General features: G+C 39.6%; 2 protein-coding genes across 7 annotated transcripts in view; both read right to left on the bottom strand.

Moving 5' to 3' along the window:
* RANBP17 (RAN binding protein 17) overlaps positions 1 to 18,739 on the bottom strand; it is a 263,837-nt gene that overhangs the window by 98,341 nt on the left and 146,757 nt on the right. The gene's annotated exons all lie outside the window — the stretch shown is intronic.
* Positions 17,585 to 18,447, bottom strand: LOC109379400 (proteasome assembly chaperone 2-like). The gene is given in 1 exon segment (XM_019635969.1): positions 17,585 to 18,447. A coding segment is annotated over 1 exon segment (795 nt). The 5' UTR covers positions 18,393 to 18,447; the 3' UTR covers positions 17,585 to 17,597.

Here is an 18,739-nt window from a genome sequence, read left to right as displayed (position 1 = left end):
TTTGGGAGGTTCTGTCCCTCCCGCCCCTGACCAGACCTAAGGTCTAACTGCCACCTGTTCAACAGAAGCTGGCTGTTTGCCTCCGTTTCCTTCAGGGAGCCACTGACTAAGGATCTCCAGCAGCATGAACCTAATGTCTCCCGACAGGCCTTCGCCAGCCAAGAGGGACCCGGGTCGAGTGCACCAGTTATTGGTCACAGGATACACAGCGCACAGAAGACTCCTGTGGTGCAACCAGCTGAAAGCCAGCTAGAGGGGATGGGAGGGTGCATTTGTCCTGACACAGCTTTGCTCCTGCTGGCTGCCAGCTCACTCCGTATCTGGGGCCAAGCTTCTGTTAAACGAGTCTTCTGTGGCTGAGCCGTGGTAATGCCCTGGGTAAATATATTGTCTTCCCAAGGCCCTACACTAAGAAGCTACCCGTGGCCATGGTGCGAGACTGTTGGAGCACGGCTTGACTAATTCTGGGAGAAGGTTTTGAGACCATGGTTTGAAGGGGCACTTTATTTATAATTCTTTGCAACAGCCCATTTGTAAGATGACATGATTAGATTGTGGAGCAAGGAAGCTGTTGCTGGATGAAGTTTGTGGGAAGGTTATGGTAGAGGTGGGGAGTCGGGAATAAAAGGTTTTATTTATGCTAATCCCCCATACCTCTCAAAGGTGTCCGCCAGAGACGTGTTCTGGCACCATGGACACACGTGCTCCCTACTGTTCAATAACAGATGCCAGTCAGTGTAGCCAAAGAAAACTTTCTCCTTTCAGGTATGAAGAAATGGTTCGAATTGGCCACTTAGCAATGTTATGATCAAGAAACGTAGGTTGCTTTCTCACTATGCAATCACGCTAAACAGCGTCTTTTTTTGCAATTTAATACCGCTTACTAGCTGGCGAGTGAACACTTGGTTACCAGACATGCACACTGCGGGGCCACAGAGTGCACAGAAAGGGAAGCGCGACAATGCACCCTCCCGTGTCACAGTGAGCACGTGCCCATTTTAGTACCGAGAATCCGGGGCTGTGGTGAGACAGGCATAACGACTGGTGATCCACCACGATAGCCGGCAACCCAACTCACCTTCACTATTTTCCAAGCCTTCTCTGGAACTCGAGACACATCACTCCTCAGGCGTACAACCCAAAAAGCACAGAGTTTAGGGACCTGCCACCTGGCGTCAGGGGTAAGGTTAGAGCTGAAGGCCTTCCCAACTTCAGATACAGGGGCAATGAGGCTTGGGACCTTCGTGGCTGCCACTTAAAATAACCTTGGGGCTTAGATTTTATTCTGGAGGCCACGAGCAGAAGGCTGGTAAAGTGCTGTTCAAAGCCTGGATGTGGTTATATGGATCACAGTGGGTTCGCTCCATGGAATAACTGAAGAAACGAATTACTAAAGGATAGGCCTAAAAAAGAACCAATTATAAATAATACTTGACAGAACTATTTTGAAGAATCTGTTAGCATTGTCATTTCCCATGAGGCACTCTCATTATGCAAGTGTGGCAAGTGGGGCTAACGATGTACCGTATTTGCCGGCGTATAAGACGACTGGGCGTATAAGACGACCCCCTAACATTTCCACTCAAAATACAGAGTTTGTTATATACTCGCCGTATAAGACTACCCCCTCTTCCGCACACCTTCCACACACCAAATAAAAGGTAAAACAATATCAGATTTGATTTCAACATTTATATTTATATTCAAATGCTTATGACATGCAGGAAAACTGTCACAAGGCTGTATGTAATCAAACATATACATAAATTGCGATTCGCGATTTTGCGCTATCATACTGGGTGTATGGTCGGCTGTGTGCGATTTTGCGAGTGTGGTAAAATCGCATAACAGCAAAATCGCATAACAGCCGAGCATACACCCAGCAGCGCTGCTGATGCCTGAACGGTATGTGGAATGAAGTGGGCGGGCATCGGGAGGCCACTATGGCACGGGGCAAGCACTATGGGCAGTCTATCTGAAGTGTACCTGGCGTATAAGACGACCCCCCACTTGGAGGCATATTTTTCAGGGCCAAAAAATCGTCTTATACGCCGGCAAATACGGTAAGTAGGCCAAGTCACCTTTGGATGGGTCAAAGTACATCTTTAATAAACAGAACTCATTGCTGTAACCACTCACAAGGTCAGTGATCACATTGGGCCCTCACCACCTAATCTAATTCTTACACACATATTCTCCCCCAGACTCTCTACAACCACACCCAATAACAGTTACAGTAGATGCTAAGGTTTTCACCAGGTCCCCATTTCCACTTCTAATGTCTTTATTTTATTTATCCATGTTTCCTATTAATATTATTCTATTTCTGCCTCCACATGGCCTCTCTGAAACATGTCCCATTTTCTACATCCAAGATAACTTCTGTACCTTCCTCCTAAGAGTTACGCAACTCTCTACAGCTCTGGGAAGAACAACCTGATATAAAGAGTAGAGGAATAGTGGCCAGGGAATGAAAAAGGGGGTGTCAATGATATCACCCGTATTTTTATTACTCTGTCAAATCAGCTGGTTTCCTTTTTTTCATTATATTCTCAAATTTTACTCAAAAATCTTATTTTTGTACCTTTGTACCTTTGAATTGCTGCCTCTCACACTGCCTAGCTAGTGACAACCTTCATGTAGCCCCATGCAATGGGTCAGATGGCCCATGTACACCCTCAAACACTGGCCCTCTGAGCAGGCAGCACCTGTAGCAACAGGCCGAGTCCTGCTCCCAGCCTTGTCGCCCCGGTGAACGCGTCCATGGTGAAAATCAGCTACAGCATATGCAGAGGCCCAGGTCATGGACCAAGACAATACAAGGAAGCATCCTCTTCTTTCAGTAAGAAGATACAAATGACCAAGGTAACTGTGTCTATACTTCAGATAACTATATTTCAGGAAACACAAAGTTTATGTAGGGCAATGCACACAGGGTTTAGAGTAAGACTCTGCTACTTGTTAGCCCAGTATGACTTAGCTCTGTAATCCTGCTTAAGTCCTTCAGCCTCTCACAGTCTCAGTGTCTTCATTTGTAAAATAGAAAGAATAATATCACAAGTAGGATCACAAATTAGGAGGCTGTCTAGTGAAGTCGTTAAGGACAGATTCCGAAGCCCAGCACTAGTGGAATTCCACCACTTACCGAGTGATTCTGAACAAGTTCCTTTCCCTCTAAACCTTAGTTTTCTCAAATATAAAAAGAAGATGAGAGTAGGACCTAATTTACAGAATTTCTGAGAGGTTTAAAGTAGTGAATTTATGAAAAGCACTTAGAACAGTCCTGGCATTTAGTATAATTTCCATAAGTGTGAGCTGTTACTACTGTTGTCACATCCTATATTATGTATAGCACTACCAGCAGTGCCAGAAACACTTGGAAAGTTTTTAGTATGCACCAAATAAATATTAGCTATTAGCCATTAGAATAGGTGGTCAGTAAATGGCCACTATTATTATTAACATATAGTCAAACATTATTAGTCTGACATTAAGACTATGAGGGATGCACCAAGATGACAGTCCCTTTTTGGGGGGCTTTATCTGAACTAGATGCTGGCAAATAGATGTAAGTTCTAAGTTGAAATATGAGTAGCTTTAGTAATGGTTAAAGAAGAATGATTAAAGGGGAGAGAGCCCTTATGAAGACAGCCTAACGCCTAACCCTGTATCTCCTGCCTCTACCTTCTCTTTTATAGAAGGAGCAGGAAGTGACGGGAAAGGAGACAGGTGGGAAACAGGATGCTCTGTGGCAGCAGGTGGCGTTTTATCTCGTGGGCTCATCTGAATCACCTAAGTTCCCAGTTTTAAAGCCCTCATCCTCCTTTTTTGGAGTCATCACAAATTCCTGTTTCTTGTCTTCAGGTTAAGTTCTCAACTTCAGTAGATAATTTACATCCTGTGTCCAATAAATTATCATCAAAGTCTTTCCAATTCAAATCAGTGACTCCACCCAACTCTCCAAGTTTTCTTTGCTAAATTAATGCACACAGACAATACCATCATGAGTTTTAAATTATCAAGCCTTTTTTTTTGGTAAAGGGTCAAATCTATGGTGATGGTGATGAGCACACTACGGGTGTAAGGATATCGGATTATAACGTTGTACACCTGAAGCTTACACAATGTTATTAACTAATGTTTCTTCAATTTAAAAACACAGAGTTTTTATGTGATAGGCTCAGCAAGAACAGAAAGGGAATGGCTTTCATATATAAATACTGATCTTCGACACTAGACAATGGGTTGAGTTACGGACAGTTAGCTTACAAATGAGTAGGATGGATTACATCAAATATCTAGGATCTAGCTTGGTGCTCTTGTGATGGATGGCTAGCCAGGACTAGAGGTCCAATCTGTGGCTGTAGAGATAAATGTTTTTCCTGGTAAATAAAACAGCAAATATGGGGGTGAAACCTGTGATGCCGGTCTTACCAATCAGCACACTTAAAGCTGAGCACGCCGGGACTCACGTCTAAGGACACCACAGGCAGTGTGGTACAGTGGGCGCAAACGTGGGTTTAGAGTAAGGGGACTGGGTTGAAACCCGGGGTCTGCCACTGAACAGGTTTCTAGCTGTCCTGAAATCTTTTTCACGTTCTGTAAAATGAAGATAATCGGACCTACTAACTAGGCTATTTCTGAGAAGACTAAATGAGGAAATGTAATGAGTGAAATCACACAGTGGTTAAGCGCCAAGGAGAAGCCCAAACCAGGTTAAATTAAGGGTGAAGAGAAAACATTCTCAAATGATATTTCCTAGGCATTTCTCATTCTAAGTTACTTGAAAATAGAGAATCCATAAGTTACAGCATGGGCAGTGTTTTAACACCCAGGGCCGTGAACTTCGGGAGCTTGGGGAATGGTAAAGCTGGAGGGTGCTGTGTGAGGTGTGGCATCTGCTGGGGAGTGTGGCATTACAGCCCGTGTCTCTAAACGCACGTGACCACAAAGAACGGGACTATCAAGCATGAAAACATTTCTCCTGAGTGAGGAAAGGGGGCCACGGGGGGTCGTGGAAGGGAGCGGTCATGAACACTTGGAGGACAATAAATGATCAAAGGCTAAAAAGAAAGGGTTAAAACAAAAATTGAAAGTTGCGATTCTCTGCAAATGTAAAGCCACCAGCACGCTAAGATGCTTAGCACATTTCAGCACTGTCTATCATTTTACAATTTTCCTCATCCAAAGGTGTGAGAGGTTGTCCACAGAAATGCATCTCCAATTGGGTAATGTGAATCAATCAGAAAATGTAATTCACACTGGAGAGGCTATTTCACAGCCAACTTTGCTTAAAAACATCTACTCGGCCAAGCAAGGGATCCTGGTGCTGGGGAGCCACATGGGCCTAGGGGAAAACAAAATCCCAGCAAGTATGCCAACTGTGCTTTTATATTTCAAGATTCCTTCAACAGAAACATTATGGGAGATAAAAATTAGGAAAACACTGAACTTAACTAATTTGCAATGTTGAAAAAATATTTTGCGTTTGGGTTTCATAACCGAGTGCTTTCCCCCGCATCTGTCCCAAGGCAGCAGATGAAGCGTGCTATTCACCAATGCTAATACTAGCAATTGGAACATGCTCTTTGGCAAGGCAGAAATAAGATAATTGTTCAACATGGGCTGGCTTTTCAGAAATACTGGAAGCATTGCCTGTAATTATAGACATCTGTCACTGCTAGCCACTCAGTACTAACCCTGACATCAATATACAACCATAGCACGGAACTGCCTGCAGGCATAGCTATGGAGACCAGAGACACGAGGCAGGCAATCATCTGCCTCATCCCAACGATCTGTCAAAGGTGCCCAACCACAAATAGCTCTTACATTTTGTATCCTTAGGATAATATGTTGATTTATTTTAGATTCTCTAATATTTACAGTCTAGGCCATCTACTAAAATAAAGAAACAAAACTTATGGCTAATGGAGGCAGTTACTGTTCACAGTCATCATAAAAGGTCATAGCTCAACCCTCAAATGTTAAAAATTGATGGCAGCTTTAACCATACGCTGCCGTACAGATGTTTCCTTTTGTAGAGGCAATTATTTTCAATAGCAATTCAAAATGGTAAATACAATCTTTCATCAGCAAGTATGTTGCCACATTGATCTCATAGAAATGCTCATATTTTAAAGGCTTTTTTGAGAAGTAAAGGTAAGTTTCAATGTTGAGCATTAAAGAATTCAGATTGTCAGTTTGGGTTTAGCTGTACATACATATATTACTGTATCTGGCAACATTTTTTACATATACAAATGACGTCTAAAAACTAGAAAATGATATTGAAGGATAAAATACTTGGTTAATGAATAAACCAACTGACATATAACATTGCTGGGTGCAAAGCTTATTGAAATATGTGCATGTACATTCATAGTTTTAAAAGCCCAAAGATACACTGTAGCTTTAAACATCACTCTCTGTTTTCTTTTAAGCAGGCAGAGGAGCTGAAAATTATTAGACATTTAGACTAATTAGGAATAAACACTCACAATTATCATAATGCGTTACTAAAAACCCAGATATTTCTTGGTCTGATCACAACAGCCTATGCTGAAGAAAAACTATTAATTACTGACAGACAGTTAGCTTACAAGTGAGCTGCATCTTAAAAACCTCTTTTAAAATACAATTGCTAAATGCCTTACAGTGCTGTAATGTGAGACAGGTTCAAATCTTATTACTTCACTGAAATTAAAACCTAAGTTTTAATACTGTTCAAGTCGAACAATGATTCCACACTTTATTGCTTTTGAAATCCCTTGATGATCATAGGAAAAAATGCCCCCGAGAAAAAAAGACTGTTTTCGATAAACAGAAAATACAGTTTGCACTCTTAGCCTCTTTGTCATCACAAAAAAAGGATTTAATGCCAATTCTTTAAAAAAAGACTTTTTCCCCACAAAATGTGCACCTTGTGTGCCATTTGTAAAATCAGTTCACTTTCTTTTATTTATTACTGCAGCGCGGCAAGGCAATAAAGAAGCTACCGATAGCTAATAAATTACATGCCTTTTAAAACAATTCTCCTGCTACAAAAACATGTAACTACAAAGGTTTACATTTACATGGTACATCACACGCAATGTCTATATTTGTGTCCTATTAACCATTTTGGCAAATTGTGTACTTTTACCAAATAGCTGAAAGAAAAAAAAATAATGTGATTCACAAATGTCAATGTGATATAAAATAAAAGCCTTTCTAACAAACGACTCTTATACTATTTGCACTTTCTAAAAATCTTCCAAAATTTATTTTAAAATATGTCTTGATAAATTATTTTATGCATCAAAAAGGTATTAAGAGATGCTCTAATCAGGATTAAACTTTACTCAGTGAACACTGAGACCTAAGAAAGTACCTTTTTGTCCCCTAATTTATGTTCTTGGTGTCATGCAGTCTTTTAAAAATCATAGCTCCTAGCAATTACTCAGAACAAATTATAAACTCAAGATCACTGGATGTAAGGCAAAAATGCCACAAGTCTGTTCCTTAACATATTTTGCATTTTTAAAAAGATATAGAAACTTGGTTATTTGAGAAATATTCATATCAAACATGTCTTGGTTAGTTATAATCCTTCTTTTAAAAGATATTGTTTTCACATATCCATAGAACTGCCTAAAAACCTTACTTTATGAAAGTAAGCTCTGTGTTTTTGTCTTTCTGGTTTATCTATGTACAAATGAATTCTGAAGTATCTGTACTCCAATTCCAGTATTAAATTGTTAAATTAATCAGGGTATTTGCTTAATGCTCTCATCCTCTAATCTCATGACGAGCATGTATTTATGAGGTAGTGTATTGTCTTTTATTATTAATTTCCTCCATTTCCTGTAATAGCTATCATAGCTGTGGCTTTTTTGTTTCATACCTACAAAATTTCAACTTTGTTCAATTATGCATGATGAACAATGCTTCAATTTTCAAAGCACAAACAACTTGGTTCCATTTGATCTTTACTTCAAGATGACAATCCATTAGACCAATGAATACAAATTCTATATTCCACAGCACTCCATTTCTCCATTCAGATCTCTTTTTTCCCCCCTTTCTCTTAAAATCAGCTTGATTATGTGATTAATAATTAGGAATTTGTGGGAGATATTGTTTTGAAGAGTTCAATGAAATAATTTTATTTCATCTTCACAGATTCTTTAGAGCAGAGCCATAGCCATCATAAACAGTAATATTCTATAAACTATGTATCTATATATGTAGAGGGCCCTGGTATATTTCCTAATTTATCTTTTGCTTCTTTTTAATAGTAAATCCTCATGTTTGTGGACATGATGACCTTTCCCCATACCGTAGCTGATTTAGAATAATAAAATACTCAATTAGCAACCAAGAGAAAGAGCTGACAAAATATCTACTTTCTCTATGGCTCCCTTCTCATCCTCCTATATCTCATTGACAAAATTTTATTTAAAATCTTTCATTACTTGGGCTATCTTCCTTTTGGCTGGGAGAGGGCTCATGCATTGTATTGTCTCCCTTAGATCACTAAGAATGTGCGTTCAAAGCAGGTATCATTAAACCCAGTTTTGTTTGTTTTGTTTTTGGGGTTTTTTTATAGAGAGGGAAAATTTTTAAAAAAATGGTTAGGAGATTGCTCAAGATTACACAATAAAATGGCTTCTCAAACTTCCTGTTCACAATTGTCACTATCTGACAACATGGTTTCCTAGCTACTAGGGAAAAATATGTATTCACAGACGTTTATTCTACTAAATCCAAATTAAACTTTCTATTGGATGTTATTTCCTTCAATGCATGGAAAATAACCTTGACTTACATCCGAGTAGAAGTAGCGGGTGGTTCCTGGTGCCAACTGAGAGGGGCAGGGAAATCCATCTACTTAACTCATTAACCGCCTTCTTAGAAGCCATGGAACATTCATTTTGTCATCAACCTCCTTAATTTGGCAAACAACCTGAAGTGTGTTGCTATTTGGATTCCTTGGTCTTATTTTGCAATCTAGAATGGGAAACTGGAGAACATGCAGCTGGCCTCTTGTGGCTCTTTTGGCAGCAATATGCAACAAACTCCTAGTTTTACTTTACTTACCTGTTTATGTAACCCACAGAGCTGAATGACACTAAAAGAAACCCTTGGGACTCCTTCCTGGACTGCCCCCAAATTACGTTAGGGGTCTTCTTATATGTTCCCACTGTTCTTCTGCATATCAATCACGGGCCTTATGATATTGCACAATGATTACCTGTCAGCTTTGCCTGTGTTCTCCGCCAGTCCGTGATGGCAGGACTCTCTCTACTGGGTCCTATTGTTTAGCACATAGTAGGCAGTTACATGTGTTTGTAATTCCAAAGTGTTTTTTTCCCAACACCACCAAGCAATTCTCCAATTCTCAGTGGACACTCAGGTGCCTCACAAATTTAACTCAATTCTGACACTATCTCCCACAGGACTGCCCGTAATTCAGATGCCAACTGTAAGTCCAGGTTGTCACCTGTGCTTCTGACTGACTAGCTATAGACTGAAGATTCCAGTGACCCCTTTCTGAGGCTTAATTTGCCAAAGTGGCTCACAGAACTCAGAGAAACATTTTACTTGCTAGATTACTGGTCTATTATAAAAGAATGTAACTCAAGAACAGCCAGATGGAAGAGATGCTTAGGGCAAGGTATGCAGAAATGGGTGTGGGGTTTCCATGCTCTCTGAATGAGCCTCTCTGCCTGAACCTCCACATTTTCACCAAACACAGTACTTCTAACTTTTTATGGGCTTCATGACATAGGCATGGCTGATTAAATCATGGGCCACTGGCGACTGACCTCAGTCTCCAGCCCCTCTCCCCTTCCCAAGGGTCACCTCATTAAAAGCTCCAACCCTCTAATCACATGACTGGTCCCCTGGCAACCAACCCCCATCCTTAGGTACTTTCCAAAAGTCACCTCATTAACATAGACTCAGGGGTAGTTGAACGGAGCTTGTTATGAATATCAAGGCACCTTTATGGCTATTATCACTTAGGAAATTCCAAGTGTTTTAGGAGCTCTGTGCCAAAAAGGGGGGATGAAGACCAAACATATATTTCTTATTATAAATCACAATATCACAATAATCAGTATTTTATTAGTGAATGAATAAAAGAATGAAAGAGTGGCACGGATCTAGCCCCAAATAATATTGTAACAGCTACTATAAAGATCCTTTTCTAATTCACCATCCTTAAAAAGTGAACTTTGGCTGGTTCCAATCCACTGTTTCATAATAAAACACTGCTCTAATGAATAATACCTACTCCCCAAAAATAACGAGGATCAGAATAAAATTTCTCCGCCTTTGTCACCATGAAATCTGACCATCTCACCCTACTAATCCGTATCCATATTCAACCAATCAATAAGGAAATAGTTGATGATCTAGCACTGTCTTAGTTGTACTGACAAATATAAGATACATATAAGACATTGCCTCTGTCCTCAAAATTCTCACTTTGTTAAGAAAATAAGGACTCAGAGCAGAAAACACTTCAGGAGCAAGACTGAGAACTACAGCTCATCATCTAATGGATTTAGAGTAAGACCTAAAGGTCAAATCTTGTGCATGCCACTGGCCACACCACTGTGTTCTTAGTCAAGTGATTTCACCAACAGAACTGGGGTTAAGAATATCCTCATCATTGAGATTATTCTGAAGATTAGAAGATCAAATGCATGTAAAAGCTTATCATCATAGTGCCTGGTGTATAACAAACAATAAATGAGTACTAGCATTGTCATTATCATTACTATTTAACTAAGTTTTAACGAGTATGATCCAAGTATGAAGAACTGTGCGAGTCCATACTAAACAAAACATGGAAGGATGGGGATCTTGTGGGGCTGGAGGAAGTGGGGGGAAGGAAAAACAGAACAATACGATCTAAGGTAAAGATGGTGAGAGTCAGCCTGATAGAGGGGGGGCTGTGGAAACTAAAACTGGCTAGTAGGGAGAGCTAGATTACGGCGGCCCATAGAAGCCCAGGAGTGCTGGTCTGATGTAGGCAACAGAGAGGTCTCTGAGTGGGAAAGCAGTGTTTACGATTTGTCTGACGAAGTGTGTATGATGGACCACAGCCAGAGAGGTCAAGCTTTGATCCTTCTGGGACGCTCTTTTGTCTCTGATAGCATGTGCTCCCTCTCCTTGATATTAGTCTGACCCTCATGGACACACCCTTCTTTGGATTTTCCTTTTTCTAGTTCTTTATTTTCAGTTAGAAACATCTATTCACATCTTGAACTAAGAGTGAGTGCCCTCCATCCTCACATACCCAGTTCCTTGGGGGAAGGTTCATCTGCTCATAAGATTGCAATTAAATATGTACCAAAATAACTCTAAATCCACAGCTCCAAAAGTAAGCACTGAACGTGAAAAAGAAATTCTTCTCTGTCTCAGTTGGATTATTGAAGGAAAGTACTTAGGATTGGGAATTGAAAAGGAATGCCAAATTGTGACTGTTTTGGCTCTATTTCCTTGAACAAGAGAAAGGTCTGAGGTATGTCAGGGACTTGAAAAAGATTACTACTACTTATGTTAGATATATAAGGACACAACAATAGCTCATCTGGTTCATTACTGTCTCTGATTTCATCTCCAATGACCTACCCTCCAATCATGACCATTAACCTCAAAAGGTTAGAAATGTAACCCAGATCTTTCTATTTTTCCTTAATAACTGGTGAGGATCTTTCATTCATGGACTTATCAAATCTATTTGTATTTTCAGGTTGTGACACTGCTTGAAAAAATGAGTTCCACAAATTTTATTATCCACCATAGAAAGTAGCATGTCCTCTTATTTTCCCCGAACTTAATGTAGGGCTATGGAGGCTCGTGAGTGCCACTATTTAAGAAATTTCCAAGTCCTACCAGATCCCGATGAAAAAAACCCAAAACTAAAAACAAAAGCTTGATCTTCTCTCCTAAGTATTTAACTTTCTAGGCTGAAGAAGGCCCATACTTTCATAATGTTGATTTCTATAGTGTATATGTGAGCTGTGCTCTCACAAAGTAAAATAAAAACATAGATTATATCTATTAACACTGTGCTTTTAAATCATTTGAACTGTTCCATCTTTGGGGTCTGTTTTGCACAGACCACAATTTTGGATGGTGACAAAGGCCAAAAAACATGTAACAACATAGCCATTGAATTCTGACTATAATCTTAAAAGGCTACCCTAGGCCATATGTCGACAGAAAGCCCCGAGGGAAAACAAATTAGCTGTTGTAAATTTTTAGAAACAGGCCACACTTGTTCCTTTACTTTCTTTTTCAGTGAAAGCAGTTTTGGAAAACCTTGGGAAAAGCAGAAGTGCAGGACCCAGTGCCAACAGCGTTTCTCAGTGACTGGAGAAGAAAATGGCTACCGACTCTCAAAGGCGAGAGTCAGGAAGTCCAGAGACCAAAGGCAGTGTGCTCCCCTGTAATTGAATAAAATGTACCATCCCTGATTCCTTCGGCAGAAACCTTCTCTCACATGCCAAATCATCCTTTTGATATGACCACATTTTTGAAAAGCAGTGTACAAGAGGCAGCGAGACCAGAGTTCAAATCCCCAGTTTCAAGTGTGACCCTGAACAATTTTCTCAGCTTCCCTGGGGATCAATTTCTTCATCTACGAAATGAAGATGATACCTACCTTGGAAGGCTGTGAAAAGGATTAGCCATAATCTGGACAAAATGCCTAGAGGTGTCTGGGACACAACAGGGACTTTGTAAGTACTATTGTTATTGAGAATATCAGTTGCATATCTCGAAAACAACTAAGTTTATAAAGAATTAGGAATTTTCATTAAATTGTACAATTTTTTTAAATGTAAAGGATAAGTAGACCATCATGTACATTCAATCACTATGCATCTATTAATGTATCACACTATTTAGGCAATTTAAATTTTGATGTCTGAGAATAAGCAACTGGGAAGGGAGGAAAACATTTTAATTACATAACATATAACGCGCTGCACCTAAATGAAAAAGTACCTATTCTCTCGAGGATTAAATGGGACTCTCTCAAAAGCATAAGGTTTTTAAAAAGTGGTTTGGATTCCCAGTTTACTGTGACAAAACTCCTGATCACTTTTGAAGCTTTTTAAGAACTCCAAAATGGCCGACGGTAGGTAAAGAGACGATAGAGGCAGATGATTCGGACCGCCTGAATACAAAAACGCAGGTGCTTAGAAAACGGAAGCATTTGCCAGTTTGCCAACTGCTGGCTCCTGCTCCCACATTCCGCCTGCATCCCCCCCACATCTGCTCACTGGGGCTCATGTGATACATTCAACTGACTCAGAAGATGAAGAGTAACAACCTGCGAATCAAGAGCCTCCTGAGATCTGTTAGTTAAAAATGGAATTTCCTTTTCTTTGCAGGTTTCTCGCACTATTTTATTCTTAGGTGGAAACATTAACTTTCTTTAAAATTAAGACACAGTTCTTTGATTGAAGATGATTATTTTAACAAGAGCACAATAAAGGGATATTAATGCCTAGGTTATGGAACACGTTAATATAGATAGATGCAAACTATCTGAAAGCTTAAACCATGTTTGCAGATTATACCCTCTACAACCCAAGTACAGTAAAAAAGAAGAAACTGCCATAAAATAGCTTCTAAAAACAGAAAGAAAGCAATCAGTGTCTCTTATCGCATGCGGAACCAAACTACACGTTTTTCACAAAATATCTCACTTTTGTTTTGCCTCTGAATGAACAAAGGTAGCTTCAAAGGAAAATAGGAGATAATTTAGAAGGCTGAAGATACAGTAAGTTGAAAGAATAAAATTGACTGTCACATGGTGAGAGGGCCCAGGTGGGAAGCAGAGTTCTTCCTTTCAGATTCCCTTATTGGTGTGACAAGGAATTTTGAAAAAAACAAAAAGCAAAAAACAAAAAACAAAAACCTATAATAACTACTTGGCAACTTAAAGAACACTAGTGAAAAATGAGTATAACTCAGACACCAATACCAAGGAATAGTGTGAAAGATCCAGGTTATCTCCAAAATGAGTTAGGGATGCTGAGAGTGAATACTGGTAGGTAAGAAACGAGGAAAGAGACCTTGCAGAGTGGCCAGGGTCTGAGGGTGACTTCATGGAATCAGTGAAGGTAACATGTCAGGTCAAATGGCTCATACATGCCAGCTCCAGAGCCCACGGGCAGCTTCGCCTGGCTAACCATCAACCGCCTAGTTTTTACCCCACCACTATGGGTACTGAAAGTCCAGGGACAGGGATGGTGGTGATGATGATGATGATAGTATGAGCAGCGATCACTTACTGAGTGCTTATTGTCTGTTACGCACTATACTAAGTACTAAAATAACTCAAGCTAAGAACTCTGGCTTGGCTTTTCTTTACGCACAGAAACCCTGGACTTCATGTCTAGCCTTCACGTATATGCGAAAGTACCTTATAACAAAACAATAGCCCTTTCGATTTAATAACATGCAAGCACCACACAAATCATTTAATACTATATTTAGTCACAGAAAAGCCACATGAAACATAAAATGTTCTCCCAACAGGCTGCTTCTCCATACATCTTTATGCCTGGAGCCAAAATCCATCACAAGCGAGGATACTCAAGAGAAATAATAATATAAAAATCATATGTCCTTCCCATTCTCAGTTCCTCTGAACCAACAGAGAGCACTCCATGGTCTGTGACATCCAAAGAAGATGATGACAAAGGAAACTACAAATTATTCTGTCTCACAGTAAGTTATAATGTCATTTCAAGTGAAGCAAAGCACAAAAAGGGATTTCAGAGAGAGTCACATACTCGGTTTTAAAAGGTCCTCCAAATCTGATATATGCTGCGCTGTGGCTGGCAGGTGCTCTAAAGGACAAAGCACCTTTAACAAAACACCATGGATACTTGTTGCTGTTGCTGTTGGGGAAGGGCCTGGGCACTGTTTGCAGACAGCAGTAAGCAGAGGCTGAAATGGCTGACAGGCAATGTCCTGTTTGTATGTTTTCCTGTCCATGATTAAGACACTGCCACCAGAATAACTTTTCTGCAGTAGCACCTCCATCTTTAAGACCTAATTCAAATGTAATTTCTCACGGAATGCTTCTCTTGACTTCTTTCATGTGACACTGCATGAACTTCCTATGACATAATGTGCTGTCAATTATTTGTTCATCCTCTGTCTCTTCCACTAGTCTGTGAGCTCTAAGCATAGTGATTGGGACACAGCAGATATTCAATAAATGCTAATTGAAGGTGCGAATAAACTATAGTATTGAAAATCCTATAGTCCAGCAAGTGAAATTACCACGGAAAAGTAATTCGCTTATCCGGACCTTAAATTGCCATCTGTAAAATTAGGAAATGGTGAAAAAATGTTCTAAATACGTGAAACCATTTCTTCAAATAAGAGCTCGCCTGGAAGCCTCATCTGAGTGACAGGTGTCAGGGCGGAGTGCTGTTTCGTGGGCGGGGAAGATGGCACGCCCAGCTCCTCCTGCCTTTGCCAGAAACCACAGCGCGAGCTGAAAAGCTACGGGAGTACACGTTACGTGTCTCTCCCAGTTCTGACATTCTACGAGTCTATGATGCTATTTAGTATTTCAAGGCAACGCGCGCAAGGATTATTAAGAGGAAAAATTCCACTGTTCTATTGTCCTTTAGGAACAAAAACTTCAATTTGGAACCATGGCTTCTCACAGTGGATTATTTTGTAGATATATCAAATGTGGACTCACTAATGAGTAATTATGGAGACATTTATTCTACCAGCTTACCAGATAAAATCTGTTTGCAATAACCGTTAATTTGAAATACAAAATGTCGCAATTGATCAAATAAGTTAAAAATAAACTGTTCAGTAATCTTGTAAGAAACCAGGCCTTTATTACTTATGCCTAGAAAGAAAAGGCAAACACCTGTGCACATTTCAGTCTTCACGTGCCTTTGTAGGCAAGACTTCTAGGTCTAGATTCGTTAGCTACTAGTGATGGTCATTTATTCTGAGCCTTATTTCCTCATACTAAAACTGTACAATACTTGCTTCATATAGTTGCTAGAAGGACCAAAATAAAGCTATCTAGCATACTGACTGGCACATGGTAAGCCTTTGAAACAGTCTATATTTCACTCCCTAATAAATACTAATGAACTAAAAGAGATAAGCTTTTCTAGAGTTCTAAGAGAAAGTCATTTGTTTGGTCACAGATAACCTAACCACCTGTCTTACCACTGGTAATTTATTAATATGAAAAGACTGTGTTTGAATATACCCAAAATCTGCAATATAACTGAAATAGCAAATTTGGAATAACTCCATATTCACATGGACATATATGTTACCTTTATGTACAAAGGGCAGGTAGAACATTTGTTCAAACTCCACCTGCAGCAGTGGACGCCAGGGCCACAGACAGGAGTCTATGTATATTTACTAGATACCCAGTTACTGACCAGGACTGTACAGAGGGCCTCTAACAATATTTTCTTCCTCAATTACAGTCTGAACAATTGAAACTATTTTTTAACAGAAAGTTATATGAAAAAGAGACCAGTCTTGCTTTCAATAATCACCTATTAACTTAAGAGAGAGACTCTACAAACATTCTAACAGAGAGATAGAGCACAGAAACCCAAAACAGCAGCTTTATTCTCATTACACACCAGAAGCAAACCAAGGGCAACATAAGGGAGGACTTAAACACCTCCATTTCCAGTATCGACATATAAGAAAGATTCTGAACTAATGACAGGGCCTTGTATATTTCAAACAATTTATGTCTGTTGGGATCTCATCAAGAAATTTGAATTTCTTAGTCAATGTATTCTGATGCAATGTATATTACACATTTTTACTTGATCTATACTAAAAAGGCAGAAAAAAAAACCCCCAAAGAGTTAGCCATAAACAGAAGTACATAAAACACATGATGAATACGCCAACTATTCTATGACAGGTTTTACTCAGCATTACATCATCATTCATTACCTTAAAAATGAATTCTTGAATAATCACACAACCCTAAAGAAACTGAGTAATTGGATTCAGGGCTAGCAGAAGCACAAGTGAGATATTCCTGCAAATTAGTCCTGCAAAATAATCATTTTGATTTTAGTCTTCTCTAAATTAACCAATTCTCCAGTTTAGGCTTTTTACTGGATCAAAGTGTACCTCTGCATTTTTTGGCATCATACTTGATAAATGAACTTTACATACAAACTTCCTTAGTTGAATTCCTGTGTTTGAATATATTTGGCTTTCATTGGAAAAGAGACCTTGTCTTGGTCTTCGTTTAGGAGACCACGTTATAGTGATGGGTCCTCTCTGATACATTCATTTCCAGGAAGAAGCTATTCGAGTAGAGAAAAGAGGGAAAGAAACACTTTTTTTTTTAGTTAGGAAGTATTTATTGTACAAAATTTACATTTGTTGCATATGATGAAAAGCATGGCAAAAACCACCTTTTGTTAATCTTCTTAAGATTTTCTGTGAAAAGTAAAGATTTATTTTCTAATACATTAGATAACACAACTTTTTATATAGTTGTTTAACAGATGTGTTGGCAATAAGCGTCTTGGGATATAAAGTACAACACTGAAAACAGATCAAAAAAGCGTAGGGGGAAGACCACTGCCAAAGAGTAATCTCCAAGAACTTGGCATTTTCCATGGTAAGGCAGATTCTGTGGGATCATCACCACGTGGTTTGATTATCTGAAGCCATTCATTAAGATACTCAACAAGACCTAATGCATCTGGGATACTGTCTCCTTCTGAAACAAATTTCAGCAGAATCACCAATGGGATTTCTTTAAGATAGCCTTCACCATAGAGTTGTTTTGTGATGCCTCCTCCAGGAATCCGGATACAAAATTCAGAATTGTGTATTTCAGGAATACATTGGCTTTTTTCAATCTCTTCCCAATTTAGACTCTTTATTTTATTTTGAACACTTTTTTGCACAGAAGGTGTAAGTAGGTACCTGAAGGGAGTACTGCGAAGCTATAGATCATTACGGTGATAGGAATGACTGCTTGAAAGAATAACAACTTTGGCACAGTTACTACTTTTCACCCAGGAAAGCAGTTTCTCACAGAATGGCTTTGATTTATACTTAATAAAAATGGATCTTAACTGAAGAGCCACTAGCTTCTTTGAAGGCAGTGAGTATATTTCAGCATTTATACTGAGTTCTGTTGAATTTTCTTTTGACGTTGCATATGGATTGTTTCCAACCATTGGCACAAGACAATCAGTATAGAAGTAACCAATCTTACACATATTCAGTGTAGAAATAATCAGATCTATTGCAAGCTGGCCAACATTTCCAACGGATACTGCTGGCATCAGGAGGGTGAAACCCGCGAGATCCGGGACCGACTCTCCGTAGGGAACAAACATTGTCGCACTGCAGTGGGAGGAAGATGAGTGCCGGCCCGGGATGAACCAGAGCGGTGGGAGAGCAAAAACCTCAAGCTCGCAACGTCGGTGCCCTCATTCCCTAGAGCCCCATGAGACACGGGCGGAAGAAACACTTTTTGGGAACTTCACACATGTTTCTTAAATGAATGGTACGAGGAAGAATCAGGTAGGGGTGAGTAAGGACTGTCTATCATGGGAATAGAATGGCCTCAGAAGTGTCCTGATATGATCAAGTAGCCAACAATAATTTCTGTTTTTTATTCATTCAATTTCACAAAACTAGACTGGGATAGAAGGCAGGGGGGAGACATAGGTAGTAAGGAATA

Source organism: Hipposideros armiger, unplaced genomic scaffold, assembly GCF_001890085.2.
Source record: "Hipposideros armiger isolate ML-2016 unplaced genomic scaffold, ASM189008v1 scaffold_25, whole genome shotgun sequence".
NCBI classification, from domain to species: domain Eukaryota; kingdom Metazoa; phylum Chordata; class Mammalia; order Chiroptera; family Hipposideridae; genus Hipposideros; species Hipposideros armiger.
This window is presented reverse-complemented; position numbering and strand designations above follow the sequence as displayed.